The following is a 17,585-nucleotide window of genomic DNA, read 5'->3' as shown; positions in this document are numbered from 1 at the left end:
GACATGCCAAAATAACATAAGTAATTAGGTAATACCGTGTTACTCATTACCGTTAAGTATTATTTCATGTTTCTATAAATTGTCTATTTATACAATTTCAAGAAAGTAAGTAGAAACCTGCATCTAAACCTCGTTGGAGAAATATTACCCATGTTCCTTCCTTGATCTTACTAATCGATATACGAAAATTTAATAAAAATAATAGCATGTTATAAATGGTTAAGCGCCATCTAGATTTGAAAATGTGTACTATTAGCTTGGTTTCAAAGCGTAGGACGTTAGCAGTTTTGATTGAGATCACTAGATGTCGCAATAACAGATCAAAGTGTTGCCAGACTAAAATAAATATATTCATCAGAGTTCCAAGTTTCAGAATAATAACGGATTCGCGCATACTTCGTAAATTTCTGTTAAACCATTTTAAACCAAAATAATACAATGATAGTATGTATTTTAAAAAAAATGTTTAAAAAAATAATGTAAGGTTTAAATTTTAGCACGGAATGGTGTGAGCAGGCCCAAGAAAGGGATAAGTGGAAAGTTCTAGGAGAGACATTTGTCCAGCAGTGGGACACTAGAGGTTGAGGAAAAAAAAAAAATTTAGGTTATATTTGTTTCGGATTTAGCAGTACCTAGTACGCAACTACGCACTCTAGATTTTATTGCATTTACGTCAAATTACTTGTCACTTAAGCGCAAGAAAAATATTATAAGAGCCTGTTATATGCTGATGTATTTTTTTTGTAATAGAACCGATAGCTAAGGGACCGTGGCTGGCATAGTGAGAACCTTTGAATTCAAGTTCGAACGAGAACTTTTAGATTGAAAATTCTTGATTAACTAGGTACCTAACTTTGTTTACAAACTTGTTGGTCTTTATTATTTATATTGTAAAAAATGCAGTGCTGTTGAGTATGAAGTTTCACTAGCGCCATCTATAATCTGTTTTTGACTATGGTTGAAAATCTCTCATTCAATGTAACAAAAATGAGCGGTTTATAACTTGTGCAGAGATAGTGCAGTTCAACAATATGCACGATATTTTATTATTGTGAGGTATAAATTAATCCTCAATTATCACATCTGGCAATACTAACTTTAAGAGCATTCTCTTTTATTAAGGCAATGAACATTATATTATTATGCCAAATAAAATTTAGATTTATAAAACTACAAATTAATGTTCCTAAAATAAGATATTTTTTTATTAAAACGATAACATAGCTAATCCAGATATTTTAAATTTACCAAAACTATATGAGGGAGTAATCACATATTTCTAGAATGTTATAAATTACCGCAAACGTCACTGACGGAACAGAAAGTGGGCAGTGAACGGAACGCAGCGCTGTCGTATAGATCGCTGCCTGTGCCTGTCTGGCTGAAAATAGTGAACGAAGTATGAGTTTTCGAATATGCTCAAATAAAAAGTGAAATAAGTGAGTGACTGTCATCCTGCAAGATGGTTGATGACGTGAAAGATATTACGGAAACCGCTGAAAGTAAAGGTACACGTGGATTTATTGTTTTATGTGCTGTTTTAGTGTAAAATGTGATTGAAAATATCTAACCCTAAATTGTGTCGTGGCCTCACGACGTCTCGGGCTATGGTCAGCCTTCGAGAACGTCGGCGGAGGGCCGTGTTCCTCTCTGTATGTGTTGTTTTTCTACTATTTTTGGGCGGTTTTTCACATCGTGGGACGTTCTATAATTAGTGAAAACCTTTCCCGAAGGTTAGGAGTGATTTGAAATGTTTTACGGCGGCGGTGTAGTGGTAGACGTCACTTTCCTTGACGGCCACAGAATGGTCAAATATTTCTGTATTTCCTCGGCAATGTTGTTATTTTTATGGATGTCTGGTGGTCTTTGCTAGTGTTTGTTCGAAAATATACCGTCTCCTTCCATCTGGGAAGTTACGAGATGATGAATGCCTTGACTCACGGTACCATATGATTACTAATACATGCATAATCTACTGACGTAGGTGTGTGCGCAAGTTTTTGCATACTTGGGTAGGTATTGCATACACATTTACACTCCTATTGCACTGTACTTTCTAATTCTGTTATCATATAATAGTCTGCAGTATATTGTAAGATGTTTGTTATCAAAATATGCTTTGATTAATTTAAAATTAATGAATATGCCATTAGAAATGGTATATCAGATAAGTTCTGGTTGCCAGCTGCCCCGAACAGGCTACAGTGCTTAGTTGAACTTGGTTAACCCTTAACAGGGCATGACTACTTCAAAATTTTCATTGTAAAGTTGAAAATGATGTGAGATATATAAACATTTTGCCCAATTAAGGGTCTGGTGAGTGTTTCCAAAGCAATACTGAATTAACAGTAAGCATCATGCCAAATTGAGTAATGAATTGAAAAATATGTCTAGTACAGTATTGTTATACAAGCGGCCTCTGCCCTGTTGCTTTGAAATTGCTGAAATGCTTGAAATTAGCACCTTTTTGTTGTTTTATCTTGCAGTTTGCATGTATAAATATGTTTGTTTGATAAAGTTTTCCCCTATAGTGATAAGATAATGTATAAAAACATATTTTGGCTAGAAGCTGATCAATCCTTCTTGCAAATAGGCATTACGTTAATTTATTTTATTATTACAAGAATACACCCATTACTATATTATTATCCTGCTAGGAACAGGCGCTAACATTGATCAAAATGATCTATAAATCATCACAATACCAAAAAGGTATTATAATATAATTGTGTGGGAGCATATTTAGATTGCCACCCAAAACATTCTATTATAATTATATGGCATGTCATGCATGACTCAGATAGGTACCATGTTTACTGTTTACCTTTATCAGTTGAAAATAACCTTAGAGTTATGCAAATGATATTTCTATCTATAAATAAACTTAGTTACATGTGCATGGCATGCATACTAAAGCCAGTCTTCCAGAGGTTTATGTAAATAATATGGATCTCCACATGGCACAATACAAGGAGCGGTGTTAGCTCAGTCGGGTAAGCGCCCACTTCTCACACCAGAGATGCGGGTTTGAATCCCGGGGCTTACATGTACCAATGAGTTCTTTTAACTTAAGTACAATGTATACCATTGCTCTTACGGTGAAGGAAAACATCATGAGGAAACCTGCATATCTAGATTTAGCACATCTAGATATATCAACCTACCAACCCTCAGTGGACCAACTTGGTGGGAAATGGTCCAAGCTTAGGAAGGCAGTTTACACCCACACAGAGAATAGAATGGCACAATACTGACATGTATTGTATACTTCTTTTTTGAGATAATAATCACACAACACAAACATTTAATACCCAATACCCGAGTAAAAATTAATATCTTCCTTTTATTTTAACCCTTTACCTGCCAAGCCGAGTATACTTGGGCGCTTTGTAAGGGTCTGTATGAAAAACATTTCACTTTGGAAAAAAAGTACATGTAGACTCTTGTCACTCTTGCAAAAGTGGCTTAGAATGATGATTTGTATTACCTACCTCCTACTGGTATGATGTTGACTGATGGGCATCTTGTATACATAATAAATATATATTCTATATACTTAACCAAGGCACTATTTCCACTTCCAAAGAATTTAAATATAAAACTCGCATGGCATTTCATCTAACTGTAACTCTGCAGTTTTTGTTAATTACCTTTAACTTTCTCAAACTGCTGTCAAGTGCAGCTCGTCGCATAATTTTAGAATGAGTCACTGCAAGTTTTGGTTGTCTATGAATAATTTCCATACAACACTCCTTATTTGAGAAGTTAAAGTGCCGTTAAATGTTAAACATACGAACGACTTTATTTAATGTGGGTTTAGCAAATACGGTTGACGAAATATGCCACCTACATGCATGATTATGGTAATCATATTTTTGGAAATTTCTAAAGAACTGCTTTCGTGATTCAGCTTTCTTAGAAATGTACACCTCTTTTTAATAATATTGGTTCAAATATATTTTTTTATTAACCGTGACGTTTTTAAAACAAATCAGAGGATGCTTGAGTTTGGTTTTATCATCATCATCATCAGCCTATAGCATAGTCCATAGCTGCTATAGGCCTCCCAAAACACGCAACTGGGTGCGATCTATAGCTTTCAGTATAATAAAGTGGCCTAAGTCCAACATTGTAATGCAAAAGACAAAAAAAATAGTCATTTTTCAATTTAATAAAGTAATACTTTATAATATAATATTCCATAGTTTTCTAACGTCCAATTCTATAAACTGGCAATCTCTAAACCAAACCGTCTGTGTTGTTAAGATAATGCAATAAAGTAATATAAATGTGACAACCAATCAGTATTTTATATTAGGAAATATAGCCTTGTGATGGCTACGCTCATAGCACGTGTGGGTTGTATAGCCTCCGTGTTCGAATGGTTATCCGATGCTTGACTGATCATTAATCCTACGATATGGAAAATATCGATTGGATTGCTAAGCTACATACGTTTTTCTTTGATGTGTTGAATATGAAATAGTTGGATCAAATGTTTAAAAAACTGTATAATAATATGTTATACAGTTGAAGTTCGGGATTATTCATGAAAACTGCCGTGTTTGTATAGTATGTTTAAAAACCATTCTAAAAAGAGAGCGTGGGTAGGTATCTACCTGTGTGTTGGTACATGTATCCTGTTGTTGGTTTTTATAACTCCAATTCAAAAGTTCTTAATATATTTACCTATATTCCCCAAGCCCTTAGTTTTAAAGTAAGGCATGTGCTGTACTCAGAATGACTCAGATACCTGCAGATCTGCAACACAAAGTATCAAGATAAATGACTTTATTCGCTAAAAATACAATAGGTACATTCTGTAGGTAACGTGGAGATCGATCGCACATCACGCCGAGGTGTATGAACCCTAGCATTCCAGACGTCTAACCACCCAAATGGTTTTTCGAAGACTCGGCTGATAAATCCATTTAATTAAACATCCAATTACAGGCCAATGAACTCATACCGAATAGGCGATTATTTCGGTAAAATATTGTTTTTTTTGTATCAAAAATTATCTGTTATGATTATTTTTGAATTTTAGCATAGTTTTTGCAGTGACTAATATTTAATCATAGAAATTCCGAAAAAAATATATTTGTTTTTTAAGCTAGGTAAAAATACTTAATAATCTTCTTAAGACTGTTCTTATCGCATGCATTCCATTATATTGCGTACATTGTTATCGATTCCATCTTAATACATCTGATAAAAATGTTGTACAAAAACTATTCAATTTAAATACATATACATGTACACTAAAAATATAATAATTTAGGTACATACCAAATCTAAATATCCGATTGCAACTCTATGTTATCAAATTTACTCTTTGCTGCATGGAAAAAAGGCTGCAAAGGGATATGTAGATTAGCTAGTCCGTAATCACAAGCAGGTTACAATTTTTAAGAGCATAACCACTTCCACTGCGGTTAAGTAGAAGAAACTTCGTTTCAACACCCGTTGGACCCTGAAGTGGATACTCTATCTAAAAAACGAACGAACGGCAACGTTTGATGCAACGTGGTAAAGTCGTGGTTAGATTTTCGTAAGCTTTAGTACACCCTGGTGCGAATCTCGCACTGAGCCATCAATTTGTGGTTTCAAAGTGTGACTAGATTAGGACATAGGTAAACTGTCACAACTAGTCACAAGTCGGTACAAACAAAATCGACTCCTGCGCAGTTGGTTTTTCTCAAATATTTTTTAAATCTCATTAGGATAATAGTGATTATCTCTGATCTACGATTTCCCTAAACTCTTTTATTACTCCAGACAGTTAATCGTGTTTGAATAGCCACTCTTTCAATAGCCGGCCATTAACGCAGAATATCGGATGAGTTTTTTTTCTCAACAGCTCCATCTGTGCTATTATCTGCAATCTTGTAGCGATCTCCTGAGTCAATTGAGCGCAGGTCGCTGATTGCCAATATCAAACCGCCCCCACACACACACTGTCATTGCTAACTAGATGTAGTGTAATGAAGTCATTATCTGGACCGTATGCTTGAAGATTAGCTAATGGCTTTAATGATTCGTTCAGCCTTGAATAGGTCAGCTTTGAATTGATTCTTCACCCTGTATGAAGGAGATTCTGAGAGTTTATAGGTTATGTTTGGTTCAGTAGATTTGGAGCCTATTGAATATGCAATCAGGGTGTCCACTTTCTGGAAAGTCAGGGATAGTCAGGGAAAAGTCAGGGAAGCTCAAGGTGGTCATGGAAAGTCAGTGAAATTGATGGGCCACCTGGAAAGTCAGGGAAAAATTACTATTAAAGCATTTTTTTTTGCAAAATTGTAGTGCTTTCCTTTACTACTTATTATTTTTCTTCTACAATTTTAAACTTAAAATACATAAGTCATCAAATAAAATCTCGTAAGCCAGATTCCAGACTCAGTTCATAGTTTGTTAAAATTATGTCCTATTAATTAAATTTCTTTCAAAAGAGTGTGACTCAGCTTGCGATTCTGAACAACTTTTGTTTTAAGAGTTTTAGTGGTTTGTGATGAAAAATAAGTCCCCATATAACTGTATCGGTGTGTACGCGGTGTATGTGCTCATTTCATCGATCAATTCTTATACTTTGCGCCGGCAGCGAGAGCGTATGTAGGAGGGCTGCCTCTACGCGGCACCTAATGAAAAAAATTAAGGCGTCGCGCCGCCGCCGATACGAAAATATTTGATTTCAGTTTTGTTTTAATTAAATTACATACATGCATATGCTCACGACTGTAATCCCCGAAGGGGTAGTCAGCACTTTTCGCTGTATATTTTGTACTTATGTGACAGGTCGCGAGCTGTATCGCCGTTTTTGAATGTGTAGGTACAATGCAGGCAAGTTGTCGGGTAAGTGGGCAACCCAACTGTCAAATGTTTTCAAGCTGCCCGAAGCCTCTGACTTTTATACTTACTTATATACTTGAGTTTTAAACACCAAATTAACAAATGTTTATTTTATCTACCTGTTTCAATTTCTCATCTTCTGAAAAATTTAATGAGGAGGCGTACTTTTAAACACTATCTACTAATCTTACCATCCATAAGTGTGCTTTAAATAGTTCAAACTAACGTCTTTTGCAATATAACCAGTGAATCCCGCTTAGGTTTCAAAAAATTTTATGACTTTTTTCAAAATTAAAATATTTTTACTAAAATAATAAAAATAAAAAATAAACCTATTTAAACTTTGTTGTACAAAAAATCAAGTAGTCACTCGAAACAACTTGTTCTACGCTACGCAACCTCACCTGGCTAACAAAATTTGTATGGAAACTCATTTTATTCGAATTTAATGTTGTTCAAAATGACCTGCCATTCTTGTCTCATGAACGCAAAACTTTCAATCAAGCTTTTGTTTATTTTGATCTCTGGTCAGGGAAAAATTCTAAAATGGTCAGGGAAAGTCAGGGAAAAGTCAGGGAAATTTTTGGAGCATTATGAGTGGACACCCTGGCAATCAAATATTCCATCCTAATTATATCAGTGTAGACAACATAAGCTTCAGAGAAATAACTATGAATACCTAGTGAATCAATCACATTGTTTATATATTACGCTTGGTTGGGCACTAGACAACAATAGTTTTGTAAATTTTATCAATGTTGAGAGGAAAAGTAGAACAATCTAGATTATGGCTTGTCTAGTTGATAAAAACTCAGATTGAATTGAGGTAAATAAACAAAATTTGGGTCAACATTAGTCTGATATGGACTTTGAATCCCCAAAACTTGAACAGAAAACAGACTCTGTTGGTAATTACGTATTTAGCATACTTTATCACTATAGCAAACATTATGAGAACTATTTTTAGCATCTAGGTATTCAAGATTATTTTATTGAACTGGACTCAGGTCTATATCGTAGCACAGATATTTGTTGTAAAAGATTAGCGAGTGATTGGAAATAAACATTTTCTCGAACTTTCTTTTGCACGTCGTAAAGTATTTTTCACTGTGTAGCTGCACTTTCTTACTATTATAGTTTAATCGGATATCTAGTTCTATTATGCTAGCATGCCTGCTATAATCAGTTTTAAATTCAATGACATCACTATTATCTGATATAGTCACACTAATCATAGGGTCCATTCATCCGTATTTTAATGTATTTTTGTTGTTTTGTGTTATGACTTTTATGGAAAAGATGCATTTCTAAATCTAGTCATATAATATAGCAAACATTGTAGTGTAAAAAAAAACTGGTCCATCAGAGTCATTAAAATTACTACGTTGTCATGCATTGAAGAGCTCCTTGACTAACCGTTGAGAAAACTCTTTCAAATATTTGTAAACACTCATTCACGATAGTGACGGAGATAAAAGCTTCACATTGGCAAGCTACTTCAAATCACATCCGCTATGTTTTGTTTACATTGACGACTTCGATATTTCCTATCCTAGAGATGAGAAAAGAAATGAAGAGAGCCGAAATCTGCAAAATCATTTAAGCACTTTAATCCCTAATTATGTACTAGCTTTCCCTGTGAGCTTCGCTTCACGGTGGAAGGATTTCGTTGAATTACTTATTCCAGGTGTCAGTTTTCTACATATTATTGTGTGGTATTGTTGTAGTTCTTTGAGACAAGTGTTAAACACTTGTCTTAAAGAAACGATCTATAAAAAACACGTAATGCAACCCACATAAATACGAATAGTTCTAACAGTACCGAAAAACACCAGCTTAACAGATACAACCGATGCCATAATGGTCCTAACAGCATCCCATGCTCCTAAAGAATCTGCCACCATAGGACCCAAAGAAACGTCCGAAGTCTATAGGCCCAGCGCACAGTGGGCAGTTTAGCATAAATTATGAGAAAATTCTCGCACCGGGTCATTTGCCGCAAGGCGAACCGCATTCCGTCGCAATGTGCTCACCGGCTTCCACTGGGCGATGTAAACAGTCCTTGTATCTGCTGCTGTTATCATTTTGAACATTGTTTTCTTTAATTGCTTTCCTGTTTAAATAAATAAATATGTGGGGACATCTCACACACGGCCATCCGACCCCAAGCTAGGCAGCACCTGTGTTATGGGTGTCGGACAGCTGATATATTTACACAAATACATAGATAGATAGATATGAGATAGACATACTAAATATAAATATCAACATCCAAGACCCGAGTACAAATATCTGTCTTTAAACAAATATCTGCCCCAGCCGGGAATCGAACCCGGGACCTTCGGCATAGCAGTCAGGGTCACTAACCACTACACCATTCGGCCGTCAGCTTAGGTGGAGAGGTTTGATTGCTTATGCTCTGATTTGATGTAACGTTGAAATCGTACTATAAAGTGTAGTCATCTATCTCTCAGGAATGTAAATGTTGACATTGTAGCCAGGCTGGCGTTATTTTGCATAATCGTCTGCTTGGTTAGACTGACTGGTTAACACATATTCTAGTGACTCTTCCTTGATGATTTCACCTTTGCCGTTGATGGTCCACATCTCAACATATTCATCAATAAGGCTAAAGAGGCCATGTAACATAGGGCAAAACAGATTGTCTGTCCGGACTTCAGACTGTGCCCGCCTTTTATCTTCCCTACCTTGTGTCACCTGCCACCCACTGCATCACTAGGTACGAAAAACGAAGAGTGTTTTGGAGCGCTTCTGTGCTAATCACGAATCTATCTCTGTATTAGAAGTACCGATTGCGTAACAGCTCTCAGGTTCCTTCGTTTTTTGTCAAGTAATGCTCCAGCATACACAGATCGTCGTCTTCCGTATATTGTATCTTATTAGTTAATTCTAAGCGTAAATAGTAGTAGCATGCATCAATCATCTATTAATTAAACACATGCCTACATTAAACATTCTAATGAATTCAATGTGTTGGTTTCACCTTGTGAAATTGTATTGTGTTGGAGTACATTCAACTACAGCACTTTGGCACCTCTAATCAGTACAACGAAGCGATCAGAAATCGATAGTTAATTTCTAACTGACTTGGCTTATTTATAGAAAAAAAAGATTTAGATCTTGCTGAATCTATCATTCAAACTTGTTAGTCAATAAGTGTCTCCAAGTAGCCTAAACAGCTGGCCCCTATAAGTGAACAGGCATTCCTTATTGATTGAATTGAGCTGTTTCATTTGTTGCCACTAACCCAATGTATAACCAGGTCACTGTGTGTTTTCAAACAATTAGGTCGATCTGTCGTCGACACCAACATTCGCCGCGTAAGGGCTACGTTTAGTGTTTTCTCCTACTTAATTGAGGACGTGTTATGCGAATTCCGCCCTAAAGAGTTAACCTAATTCCTTTGTGAAATTTGTCGCATTTATATAGCCGTTGCGGGAGTGGTTGCAGTTAGTGTTTGAAGCAGACTAATTGCAGGTTTCCTTCAATTAATGTCCAGTTTCTCACTTGAGAATTACATGTTAAGCACAGCTTAAGTATTGAATGCAAAGTTGCCATTAGCTGCATTGTCGCTAAGCAGCAGCTTAAGTTCATGCTTGTGTGGATTTACTCATGTGTGAAACTGGGTCTTGATCTCACATTAAGCCTCCATTACATCACACTATCACTCTCACTAGTATTGTCGGTGGAATAGTAACCGAACCTCAATGTATTTAATATAAGAAATATTCAATGAAACCTATCTAAAAGATAAAAAAAATAGCTTATGTAAAGTTTTTCAGCTTCTATTCTCTACGATGCATGGGTACTAATGTAATAAATCCAAAACTGTGTTTTGGGTATCCTTCATTATGAGTTTCTTTCGCCATATCTTCTCCTCTGTGACTTTGTGAAATGGTGGTAGACTGATTATCGACAATGAATTGTAAAATTTTACATTGGATAAATATTATATTCTTCTATTCTATTTTATTCTGTAAGGATATGACGAATAGATTATTTTAATATTGGTCGTGGTTCTTCGGATTTCGGAAGCTATTTCTATCTGCTATCATAACTTGGTTTCAATTTCGGTCTCAAACATTTTCAATTCCGTTCAATATTGGCACTTGCGGTAGGCTCTATCCAGCATCCTCCAATATTTGGCAAGATTGCAATGCGCCGTGGAACGCTATGTATTTCTGCTACTGGCACTGAAGGCTTTAACTTAACTTGGAATTTTGATTTAGGGTTTACCGTTTACCTCTTCACACGCAGAAATATATGGAATTTGTAATTAAAGCCACAGATAAATATTTTGTTGATAATGTTCTGGTTACGAGAAAAAATTAAAATGAAATAAATGATATAAAACTTTTTTTGACATGACTGTGTGTCTTTAAAGGAACAATAGTAATAAGAGGGACATGGTATATTTTCATATACTACAGCAATTTAGACAATCTTTATACACCTACAATCTACACGATGGTGATCCGACTACAACATACAGAGAATGGAACAATGATGAGGCGATAACCGAAATGCATCGCACAGTGGAGTTTCCAGACCACTTTCCCCTCTCACATGTAAAGCAGGTGTTAAAATGCGCTCTTAACAAAAGAACAAAGTTATTTTATAGCCAATAAAATAATCCGAATAGTCTAGCGCAGCGTCTGCAAGTCATGATGATGCGTATGATGACGATCTTGTACGAAGAGATATCACTAACCTAGCTGTCTTCGTGAAAGACAAAAACTAATCTGAACTGCCTATTATAAAAAGTTTTCACATTGTATTTCAGCTTTTACGTGCCAAATTTAGAGTCCAATTTTCCACTGCGGCGCCAATGCTGGTGCATGATGTCCGAGATGACTAAAACATTGACCATTAGCAGGAAAATTTCGTACAATTTAGAACAGAGCGTATCAAAATGCAATGACTTCATACATTGTTGTGAATTGAGAAAAATAATGAAAGTGAAAGGTATCGTCATCATCATCAGTAATGTTTGCATTGTTGAGGAATTCAAGATTGTGGGATTTACGGTCAGTCATCGTAGAAGTTATGTCTAACCGACGTTGAAAATAATTAGGATACATTTTTTTCGTCTTCCTAGTTTCGATTTGAGTATAACTTGATAAAACATTGTAACTTGCAGTTCTTGTCCTTTTTCACACTTCAGTCAAACACTAAAGTGAACGTCTGAAAGTGAACGTTTCAGATTTAATGGCTTCGTTAATTTTTTTAGTTCACTCTCGCCTCTCACGAACTATGAAAACGTTCCACCTGCCATTAACGTTCCATGTCACTGGAACTTTTTCATTGTTTTGTGACTGTATATTTCTGAAGACCTTACAGCAAACCTCTTTACACCAACCTGGCCGGTTACAACCTACACAAAAAAAGTAAATCGAATTCTTTTTTCAAACGCAGTGTCGTCGGAAGCGCTAGACAGAGCCAGGCTAGCGCGGGAACGCAGGGAGTCGGAGCAGCGGCGGCGACTGGAGGAGCTGCGCGCGCACGCCGCCGCCGCGCAGGCGCAGAGGGAGAAGCGAGACGAGGACAGAAGACGACGGCAGGCCGAGGCCAGAGCGAGAGATGATGATCGACGCGTTCAGGTGAGCACGGCATCTAGCGGTGGAAGTGGAAATTTTGCTTCTGCGAGTGTTTTGTTTTATAGGAAGAGAGACGAGGATAGTAGAAGGCGACAAGCAGCAAGCCATCTAGTGGTGAAAGTTAAAAAAAATAGTGCGAGAAAGTTTTATCGGATAGGACGATTTGTGTTATGGAAAGATAGGGATTGGGTCAGAAAATTAAAAAAGCCAGAGCGAGAGCTAGGGACTATGACCGAAGGATTCAGATGAGCACGCCATCTAGTGTGAAAGGGAAGGTTGTTTGATAGTAAGATTGTTTTGTAATACAAAGCGCAATTCATAATTTTAAAGTCTATAATTATTAACAAACTTGGATTTTTGTCCTACGTGAAACTTACACGTGTAACAGTAGTTATGCAGATAGGTACTTAGGTAAATGATTGTGAAAGAAAACATTCACATAAACCAGTAGCGGCCGGTACAGAGTAATAGCCACTGAAGACTAACTATGTGAAGAATTTTATCTCAACTATTAATAAGAATCAACGCATGCTGCCAATAGTGAATTCCATGAGTCTAGTAAGAATGTGCGGGCTTCGATATCACATCATCTGCTTGAATGGAATTTATGTGCATTTTTTATACTGCCTGCTAGAGAATAAAGTTATAATTCTGTCTAGATTGCCTATTTGAGCTACAGACTAAGAATCGTGAAAGGAAGTTACCAAATTAGATTCTAACAAGAGCTAAACAGTTACGCTAGCCGCATATGACGTCACAGACAAAAAAAAACTAAAAGAAAACTGCAGAACTGCTGCGAATCTGCATACAAAACTCATGAAACTAAATTCTTGCCTACTTACTCAAAACGGTGTAATTATCACATTTTGCATTCAATAAAATTCAGGTGGAAAACTCGGAAGCCTTTATTACAAAGCAATAGATGTGGTTTTGGAGGGTATGTTTACCTCATTTGTCCTTGCTCATGATTAGCATGAGGTCATCCCCTTTTATATTATGTACTCATCATGTAGTACATACAATTACGATAGTAGCGTTTGAATCTGCGTTAGTACCGAATTGAAATAATTTGCACTAAGTTTTTTTTTTAAGTCTTATGACACTTCCATAAATCTGCTTAGCCGGTCGGTTTGTGTACAATTTTGGACAGCATCATAAGCTGCAGAATATATGGCTTATAATCGTACCTATGTACCTAATGGTTCATTTAAGTTAGCTTCTACGATAGTTTCATGGTTTCGTGTTATTCTACTCTGAGTTTGAACCATGTTTATGACTGTTTTATAAGCGGCTGCTTTCATCATCTAATAACCCTCCACTGTTGTACTTAGGTATATTGACGTCAGAGTATTGATACTCTTTCTCTGTCTATAGTGTATTGAAATGGACTTTAATGTACATAATATGATAACATGATAAGTATTGATAAGATAAGACGTGCGCAACCAAATATTGGTGCACTCTATATTTGCCATATTCATTGTTCCGAAAATATCTAAGGCGTACATAGCTTGCTTGCTCTTATGAGACGCTACTAACTCTACATTGTAGTACATGTGTCTATTTTTAGCCTCATTTTGTTTACCATAAAGCAGCTTGTCATGCATTTGATTCTCACTAGCCATCTCGTTTGTATTATCCTTTATCTTGTTGACACTGCCTATTACGTGTTACTTCGCAAATTTACAGCAAATAGCGCGGTTAAATATATTGTTTTTACACAGCATAAATATGTTTTTATAAGTTTTTGAACCCTTGCCTTAGTTTTTTATAATGCACTGATCAGTTTACTTCTTTGTCTCTCTATTCTTTGTCTAGAAATCGTTAATTTGTAGGCGAAGATAGCGTCAGCCCTCTGCATCCAGTATTTCTTGCATCTACATAGATCTAGATCGTCTTCCTGGTATTGGGTTGCGCTTACGTCACTTCTATTGAAACGGAAGTGCACTCCACAATGCTGTGCAGGTGTGAGTAATTTATACCTAGATGATCTAACGATAGTTCTGTGTGCGTTGGACATAAAAGTTTTATCTTTTTTAATCCAACGGGGTTATAATCTACATCCTAATCGGTCATAATATTATGTATTACAACTGCCGTAAGCAGTTAGTACTGATCTTTATGTTTTTACCACTGCTAGAGCGGGATTTACTGAAGTGATATCCATATTTTTTGTGTAAACTACAAGTTGATCATAGTTGATTGTAACGTTTTTTATCGTTCATAGTTTTGATACGATAAAACAAACACACGATACCTTAATCGGCCGGCCCTCTAACCTAGTTCCGTTTCGCATATCTCAATTTGCATAAGTATACTAATAACAGCCGCATATCAATTAGTTTAATTAAGACACCTCGTATATTATTTCCGCGGGCGGTCTTTACATATTTTAAACTACCTTTACTAATACACACACGGTATGCTTCAGTGAGCGAGTGACCTGGTCACTCCTTGCATAACACCATGTTATTATTGGTGCACTAAACTACAGTCATATGACTTCTTGACCTTTGACTATCTCGATTTTTTGCTCAGATGCATATTTTTTATCATAAGTTCCCCCGATCACGGATAGATGGCTCTGTTTTTTAAATACAGCTGTGTTGTAAATTTGAGTGATCAGGATTTTAATTTCTTTATACTATCTCTGACTGCCTGTGTAATGGCGAATTCTGACTCATTATTTTTACAGCCTTTATCTGAAGGCCGATAAAATTGTAATCATATTAAATGTAAAGATAAAGGACAAATTTAATGTGCCACCAGTTCATTTTCATTGTTCGTCGGCGAAGGTTTAACAGTGACAAATTGAACAATAAGTGCTTTGTGTGATTTTGTGAGTGATACAAATGACATAACGATTGAGGATGAACGATCATCGATTGCTGAGAAATGAACAACGATTGCCGAAGATAGTTAAGTGAGACATCATGTTATCATGATATTTACATACTTTATTCACAATGAAAGTGTTTACGTCTAGGTAGACGAGTCATCCATAGTTGCTCATTACAGGAAACGTTAGATTTTCCTTCATACCAGGCTACTATAGGCCGTTACTGTGCTCTTCGTATCTTCATATAGTTCTCTATTGTTGATTATGAGGTCAGGTCGTAAGTACTCGCCCACTGTGCGTAGTGCGTGGCAAGTGCGTCAATAGGAAGCGTTTTCGCCTGCACTTTACGGCTCATTCTCGTTTGTTTTCGCAGTGTTACCTTGAAAAACTTTACACGGTTTTGGATTTGCTTCAGCTGATATTTTTAATAAAGCATTAATCATAATATAATATAATATATAATATAATCATTTCGTTCAACTTGGTTGGTTAGTACTTTAGAAAAGTCGAAAACACATTTAAACTCTATTTGAATAAAATAAATATATATATGCCTCTATCGGGATACCTCCGGCCTCTACCGCTTGTTAATCACCAAATCATAGTATATGCAAATATGAATATTTTTTATTAAGAGTCGCAGATTTTAAAAAAGATAAGCTGAAGAATACTCAAGTAACAAGAGCTCTATCTATGTATCTATCGAAATAAATTATTCGGATCATCTTCTATCTCCCAACTGCAACTCTTAGGATTACACTGTATTACCGGGGGGGTGGTTTCCGATATGATTTATATTTGTACCTTTCGCTTAACCGTTCGTTCGTCACGTTTTATATGTTTCTAAAACGTAGGCGTAAGAGTTTGACATTGTGAAAGCGGTGTTCGTGTTTAGATAAGGCTAGAAATGTGTTCCGCATGTTCCCAGTGCGAGTGAGCACATTCATTTAAACTTTCATGGCTGGTGTTGCTGTTGGGCGTGAGTTCCTGACCATGAAATGGTTGATTGAATTTAATGTACCTATAGTTCTGCATAGAACTTTAAAATAGAAAAGTCCTGCTACCGTACTACCACTGCGCATAAGCAATCTGTAAGCTAAGCGATGTTCTTAGCAAGTTGTTGATTTTATGGGTGGTTAAGGAGTGGCCAGTGAAACCTGAATAAGTGGGAAACATCCACGTCAGCGACTCATGCTGACGTCCCTTCACTTTAGTTAGTAGTAGTAAAACCTCTGTAATAATACCTATCTGGGATTAATTATTTCAATTTAATGGTCAAATTAATACAATTTCTGCAAAATAAATATTGAAGTAACACAATAGAGGGTCAGTCAGATAAGTATCTGCGTGGCAGACTGCACTTAGCAATAAAACATCTGAAAGCCCAACCAAACGGCCACCAGGATCCCACTAGACATTCCGATGCACACTCGATGTTACAAACAGAAATACACGGCGGCCGCACTGCATCAAATTGTGTAGTAAATATAGCGCACACTTCGCCGTGGCGGCGACAAAAATAACGAGACAACTTCCTTTCATGGCGCTTATTATAGGGTGGCCAAGTGACAAGCGGTGTGGCAGACATCGGAACCCATTTTTTTTAAATGCGTAATTAGATACAATATTAATACTTTGCAAGAAGTAAATTTTAAGTCCGTAGACTTTTATATTTAACGGAAGGAAATTTTTGTATTTTACCAGAACTGTAATTTTATTTAACGTATTCATCTTCCTTTCTCATATGAGTAATAAGGAAATTGGCAACACCAAAAGATATAAATTGCAAGAAGTTTATAGGCAATTGTCTAGTTTAAGTAGGAAATGTGGGTATCAGGTCATAAAGCTAGGAATGCTATAAACTATCTCATGCTGCATTACAATAAATCGAGTTGAAGACAATAACACAGACCATAAGTTACATACGTATCCATATTATAGGCCTCACATCGTTATATGGGGGACAAAATACCAGAAATTGTATTGATAAACATCTTGGTATTTGTCTAAAAACAAATTTAGGTAATATTTTATCCACACAGTTATTCTATTCAGAACCACACAACACAACTCCACACGTACTAGCAATCGTGCTTATTCTGCCAAATCTGACCGCAAAGACAGTGGCGCCGCGAGACGGCTCGCCTCTCCGATCTGTACAAAACTTTAGTAGATCATATTCCGAATGCTTTAGTGGCCTGAGTTTAGGGAGTCACGGTACGATTCGGACGCGAGTCAGAGATATCGTTTCTAGTTAATTTACCTGCACTATCATTACTGTA

General features: G+C 36.3%; 1 protein-coding gene across 6 annotated transcripts in view; it reads left to right on the top strand.

Moving 5' to 3' along the window:
• The first annotated feature begins 1,318 nt into the window (after positions 1–1,318).
• LOC105398759 (MAP7 domain-containing protein 2) overlaps positions 1,319–17,585 on the top strand; it is a 47,659-nt gene continuing 31,392 nt past the window's right edge. For 5 of the 6 annotated variants that reach the window (XM_048621976.1, XM_048621977.1, XM_048621978.1 and 2 more), the window contains exons 1-2: positions 1,319–1,508; positions 12,283–12,467. In XM_048621976.1, the coding sequence (XP_048477933.1) occupies positions 1,463–1,508; positions 12,283–12,467 (231 nt within the window). In that variant the 5' untranslated portion in view covers positions 1,319–1,462. Of the gene's footprint in view, positions 1,509–12,282; positions 12,468–15,151; positions 15,383–17,585 lie in introns of those variants that run through there. The other variant, XM_048621979.1, reaches the window with a different exon arrangement.

This window comes from Plutella xylostella, chromosome 7 (genome assembly GCF_932276165.1).
Source record: "Plutella xylostella chromosome 7, ilPluXylo3.1, whole genome shotgun sequence".
NCBI lineage: Eukaryota > Metazoa > Arthropoda > Insecta > Lepidoptera > Plutellidae > Plutella > Plutella xylostella.
This window is presented reverse-complemented; position numbering and strand designations above follow the sequence as displayed.